General features: G+C 37.4%; 1 protein-coding gene across 1 annotated transcript in view; it reads left to right on the forward strand.

Moving 5' to 3' along the window:
• Positions 1-6,439, forward strand: part of rragcb (Ras-related GTP binding Cb) — a 7,513-nt gene extending 1,074 nt beyond the window's left edge. Inside the window, exons 2-7 of the mRNA XM_042506900.2 lie at positions 1,910-2,113; positions 2,198-2,397; positions 2,858-2,972; positions 3,055-3,197; positions 3,292-3,440; positions 5,397-6,439. Of these exons, the coding sequence (XP_042362834.1) occupies positions 1,910-2,113; positions 2,198-2,397; positions 2,858-2,972; positions 3,055-3,197; positions 3,292-3,440; positions 5,397-5,539 (954 nt within the window). The 3' untranslated portion in view covers positions 5,540-6,439. The remainder of the gene's footprint in view (positions 1-1,909; positions 2,114-2,197; positions 2,398-2,857; positions 2,973-3,054; positions 3,198-3,291; positions 3,441-5,396) is intronic.
• Positions 6,440-6,487: the final 48 nt, after the last annotated feature.

Below are 6,487 nucleotides of genomic sequence, written 5' to 3' on the forward strand. Positions count from 1 at the left end.
TTGCAATTTGTAGAACATTTCTTGCCCAGTTGCTTATTTGCTTTTACCTGAAAATCACTTTGAAAATATATGAAATTTGAAAAAAAAAAAAAAACTAACGAGAAAATGGCATGCAAAAAGTGCTATAAAATTGTAATAGTTCTAGAAATTAATTATAAATATAAAATTATGATCATTTTAAATAAAGTTCTTCCCTAGCTTTCATGTTTTTTTTTACAGTTTTCTCTAGCTTTTTAAAAATAATTTTCTAAATCTACTTTTTTTTTGTTTTAATTTGTTGAACATTTCTTACCAAGTTGCTCACTGCCTTGTCTCCCATGTGTTTGAAAGAAATTGAAATAATTTGCACAGAGTTCAAATGTCAAAATACTTTCGAAAGGCGTCTGAGAGCAGCACAACAAAACTCATGTTGGTCCAGGTTTCAGAGGATTAAATCCCTCCTTTAAGGAGGTTCTAATATTCAGGTTTTGTTCAAATTGTTTTAGTTTCTTAGAAACTATTGATTCGACATTATGATTGTTTACAAAGCTGCAGTTGTGTTGCTGTTAAGGTCAAGGTCCGGCTTTTTGTCATTATTCAACACAGGATTGCGTAAGGACTTGCAGTTGTAGCTCCCTCATGTTACTCACACAGAAAATGCAAACTAAAATATTTAAATTAGTAAAGATAAACTATATGGGGTATAAAATGGAACAATGAAAATTTAAGCATTAATGAAAAAAAGTATAACTTTATTTATATTTACAAGAAAGATTTACAGTTACCTCTCCACATCTAACTCAATGTGTTACATTTAAACACATCTTTTGGACTAATATCAGAATTACTCTATTGATCCCCGGGGAAACTGTATAATGTTACTGTTGAGGCATAGAGAGAGAAGTTATGTTAACCCTTAGCATAAAATATTAAATAAAATATCAATAATATGGAATATGTATTATGTCTGAAATATGTTAAGTGTGTAAAAAATATAGAAATGTATGCATTATGTTACATTACAATGTATAAAACTGGTATGTAAAGTTTCAGAAATATAAAAATATGTATGTATGTATGTATATGTTTGACACAATAGACGTATCCTTGTACATTGCACACATATTCTCTTTACTGTGAACTCTTTCACATTGCCTGATCAATGTTTTTGCACATCCTGCAAAAAAACTGTACAAAACCTAAAGCTTCTTGACTTTTGGAGTACTTTTCTTTTATCTTTATTTTCCCTTAAAATGTTAATTGCATGCAACAAACACCTAATTCACTGAATGTGAAATCCTACTTTGTAATAAACCTTATTTTGATTTTCTGATGAGGTACACATGACCACAACCAGTAGATTAGTCCTGCAATAAATCTCTCCTTTATGAAAGATTTAATTTTCAGTTTTTTGTTCAATGCGTACTTTCTGTCCACACTAAGAGTTTTTGTACATCCTAAAATCTACTTACAAAGTGGTCACAATCTGAGATTACAGGCCAGATATTCTGGTGTGAATGAGGAAAACTGAGCTTTTGGAAAAGAATGACTGAGTGTGGGCAGTAAAATTTAGCAGATAACCTAATGTTGGATGTCTCTTTTTAAATGTTAGTATAGCTGATAAAGCAGTAATGTTATTTAGCTGTAATTGCTTGTTTTGAAGCAGTAGCAGAGGAGGGATCTGTACTCTAGGATGGAAAACAGGTGTTTTATACGCGCGCACACACACACACATATATGTATACATACATTCATATACAGAGTAGACAGAAGTGACAGTAAAGTGCAAAACATAATATTAAGTCAGTGTGGGGGGTACTTGGATTAAAAGCAAAACAAAGACGTAAGAAAATAAAGACTGTGAATCAGAGAAGACACTGAAAGTATCTACATTGACCCAAAACAATAATCCCTCTGCTCCTCCGACAAGGTTGTATTCCACAAGATGTCACCCAACGAGACGCTGTTTCTTGAGAGCACCAACAAAATCTACAAGGACGACATCTCCGGCACCTCCTTTGTCAACTTCCAGATCTGGGACTTTCCCGGCCAGGTGGACTTCTTCGACCCTACATTTGACAGTGAGATGATATTCAAAGGAACCGGCGCTCTGATCTTTGTCATCGATGCTCAGGTAGGATGACAGAAGTGTGACATTAGTTTTAAACGCTTCCTGTGTGAGATGACTTAACACGTCACTTTTTTTCCCTGTTGCTAGGATGACTATGTTGAGGCCCTCGGGCGGTTACATCTCACCGTATCCAGAGCCTACAAAGTGAATCCAGACATCAACTTCGAGGTGTTCATCCATAAAGTAGACGGTCTGTCAGACGACCACAAAATCGAAACACAAAGGGACATTCACCAGAGGGCCAACGACGATCTGGCAGACGCCAGCCTGGAGAAGCTTCACCTCAGGTTATTGTCCGACACGTCTGCACAAGTTTAACTGCAAGATTTAGCTGCAGATCATTACTACAAATAGAGATAACTTTTATAATTGTATTCTAACAGAATTAAAGTTACACGTGCTCTACGGACAAACAGAGAGATGATGATTTCAAGTTATCGACATGACTTTTGGGTGTTACTTGTTTGCTATTAACTTGTGAAATTACCTAATGTGCCTTAAAACTGCACCTAAAATCGTGCAGCCCTATCTTTATGTAAGATGTTTATTGGTAATATCATAAATTAAGATTTAACATTAATTTAAGATGATAAACATTTAAGACTTTGTCACTGTGGAACAGCTGGATTTGTGTATTTTTTCGTCCTCGCAGTGAGCCAGCATCATTAGTAATGTTGGAACTGCGGTCTGTTTGGTGACTGTATCTGTGTCTTTTCTAAGCTCTCCTCTCCTTCTGTCCATCCTCAGCTTCTACCTGACGAGTATCTACGACCACTCCATATTCGAAGCTTTCAGTAAAGTCGTCCAGAAGCTCATCCCTCAGTTACCAACGTTGGAGAACCTTTTGAACATTTTCATATCTGTACGTAGTTACTTTGTTTATCCACAGAATAAAGTGTTTCCCGTCTGTGCCTTCTCGTGTTGACATCCTTCATGTTTTACAGCATTCTGGGATCGAGAAAGCATTCCTGTTTGATGTTGTTAGCAAGATTTACATCGCCACAGACAGCTCTCCTGTGGACATGCAGTCCTACGAGCTCTGCTGCGATATGATAGACGTCGTCATCGATGTCTCCTGCATTTACGGGTGAGAAGAATTATATTTGTTTTAAGTGTTGCCGATGATTGTAACCGTCAGTTCAAATTTTAAATGTGCCTTTCTGTCTTCTCCGTCTCGGCAGGCTGATGCAGGATGGCAGCGGCTGTGCTTATGACAAAGAGTCTTCGGCCATCATCAAGCTCAACAACACTACAGTGCTTTATCTGAAAGAGGTCACAAAGTTCCTCGCTCTCGTCTGCATCCTCAGAGAGGAGAGCTTCGAGAGGAAAGGTCAGTACACTTTATACGCAGTTGAGCTTTCATTAGCAGACAGTGGTGTTATTAAACAGGATGTCCTAAATGTGTGATTGAAGTGTGAAACTGCCGACTCAAAAATGTCTAAAATTAAAAATGTGGTTTGATCCTGCAGCTGATTTATGGAGCACATCCTCCTCCAGCTGGCAAACTGTTAAAAGCACATCTTTTTCTCTCTGTTTTGGCTCTCTGTTCACACTAAGTCACCGTTTTTCACACCCAAAAAGCTCAGCTTCCAAGTTGCTGGCCAGGTGTTTTGGTGTGAATGAGGAAAACTGAGCTTCTGAAAAAACATGACAACTTTTATGTATCTTTCATTGTAGTCTCTCATTTAAAATGTCTATAGAGCCGAAAAAATCAGACAGGAGAGCCGCACACTGTATTAAAAGCTCCCTGTTATTTTACGTGTGCAACGTTTCGCTCAAACAGAGATCTTCATCAGGCTTTGTCAGTTGTTTTGTTTTTTTACAGTGCCTTAAGAAGATATCCGCTGGATCGAAATATTGCACAATTAAAATTAGCGCGTGTTTAAATAGTGTGAATATCTCCTGTCTGATTCTCACTTTAGTTTAAATGTTTTTATCCAGCACCTGTATGTGTTTTTTTTATATGTGCGTACCATCCACCCTGTTTATATCGATAACACACTGTTGTTATTTTACGATCAAAAACAGTTTATTGCTGAGAAGGTTTGCACATACACATATAAATATGTTTTAAAGTGGAAGAGCTGCACAGTTTGTGCAGGAATGTGCAAAATATTAATCACAGACAGATTTGCAAAAGTTCACAGTATAAAAGAATACATGCATGTGAGGAGAGCGTAAAGATGTCAAATAATGTAAAACATATTTACCTGTTGTTATGTTTATCGGAGTTTATTGGAGTCAGTTTACTCAAGTCCTGTATTTAAGTACAAATATTCAGTTCTTGTACATAACTTGAGTAAATAATTTTATGCTTTTTAATACTCCAAAATACTGTACTTTTTACTTTGACTGCTATAATTGCTAATAACTACAAATTAGGATTTTACATGCAAAACTTGATGAACTTAGAAAATATGAATTATTGTTATAGGTTTAACAACAGTATATGTAAAGTACAACATATGAAATTAACATCTAGATACATCATGTCCAGTACCTGAATCTTTATCAGGGGGTCCTCAGAGTTACTCCGTTTTATTTGCTTTCTAAAAATTTAAATACGTCTGAAAATACACATAAATATATTTGTGAATGTGGAGTTTCCTCCCTGAACTACTTGGAAAGCAAACACAGGTCAAGACTGCAGCCTGAGACTTTCCCCAAGAGCCCTGACACACCAAGCAGGCGGTCGGCCGTCAGTCAAAGTCAGGCCGTTGTTAAGCGTCCGGCTTAGGTCTTGCGTTTTCCGTTGGAACTAGTCGCCCGTTTTTGGCTACTTTTCAGCCAGTTCAGCGTGTTGAATTGGCAGCAGAGCTCGTCGGTGAGAGAAATCACTAATTTTCAGTTCAGCTCAGTGCATGAGAAGAGAAAGAGAAGTGAGGAAAGCAAACCAGGGTGTGAGATGGAAACAAAGTTGCTAAATGAGGTAAGATTATGATTTTAGCCTCTGAGCTCTTAAGCTGAAATGGTTCGTAACTGTTTGTGTTATTGTTCACTAGTGCACAGTAAATGTCATTTGTTCTTTAAACATCAGGTTGTGTTGTTAATGTGCTAAATGGCTAACTAGTGTATTGAATTCGTCTTGTCAGTTTTCTGGTTTCCTTTTTAAAAGAAGACAAACTACCTTTTTGTTATCCAGCATTAAAAAACAGCCTGTATTCATATGCTCATTTTTTGTAGAAAAGGGGTGTCAGAGATTTTTGGAAATTGCATTTTATGTTGCAAAATCTCTTCATCGTTTGAAATTAAATGCTTTAAACTGTGTATTTGTTCTTTTTTTCAGGTTTGATAGAGTACAATTTTCACTGTTTCCGAAAAGCCATCCATGAAGTGTTTGAAGTCGGCACCTCACCGGAAGGCGTCAGCATGTCCAGCAACAACCTGACGGGCCTGAAGTATGCAGCGCTGAACGGCAGCGCGGTCTAAAGGGCAGGAGACGCGTGCAACTCTCGGTTTACAAAAAAGGGCAGGGATGTGGAGAAACGATATGAAAGCACACGTCTCCTGTCAAACACGTGGCCTTACTGTGTGAAACTGAATGTGAAACCAGCAGGAGCTGCAACTGATTATCTGAATGATAAAAACTCAGTCTGATCAACACGGAGATGAAATGTGTTGTTCAGAAATATATCTTTCCAAGTATTACAGGTCACATGTACCAAAAAAACCCCAAAACTAAACAGTGATTCCTACTTTCTGCACATTTATGGGTAGTAAAAGTCAGTGATGTTTACCTTCTCGGCCAGTTACTTCTGTGTACTCTGTTACATATAAATACTCCTGAAAGAGACTTCTGATCCAGTTTAAGCACTTATCAATATGAGCGCGTCTAAATCAACCGTATTTCCAGGGACTAAACTTTCCAGTCCAAACTTCAGTCAAGTTCCCGCTCATTTTCCTCTGAAATATTGCGTGCTCTAAGCCGGTTTAATCCCAGTGTAAAAAAGAGAAAGCGCAGTGTTTGTTCCACTGTGTGTTTTCTGTTGATAATGACTCATGTGACCAGCGAGCGGTGCTCTGCTCAGGATCCCCACAGACCAGTACTGTGCCAGTTACACCATTAGAGCCTCGGGTGATTAACAGCATGTTGGTCTTAATGCAGTCTGGAAATAACGGATGATGCTCTTCACTCGTACAAAGCTGCCTCGCCTGCTGACAGTCCACTTTTTGTAGCTTGTGACGGACGTTTTGACCAAATTTACTTCCCAGAGATTCAATTTCTGCTTTTCGGTGCGAGCTTTGAATAATATATATAAGATTTGTTTTTTTTATTATTGTACATAATAATTCTTTAATAAAATATGTTTCATATTTTGTTGAATTAAACTCGACTTTGTCTTTAAAATAGGAATTAAAATCTGCCACTATGGGGGA

The sequence above is a fragment of the Plectropomus leopardus genome, chromosome 17, assembly GCF_026936395.1.
Source record: "Plectropomus leopardus strain MGB_pleo_1.0 chromosome 17, ASM2693639v1, whole genome shotgun sequence".
Classification (NCBI taxonomy): domain Eukaryota; kingdom Metazoa; phylum Chordata; class Actinopteri; order Perciformes; family Serranidae; genus Plectropomus; species Plectropomus leopardus.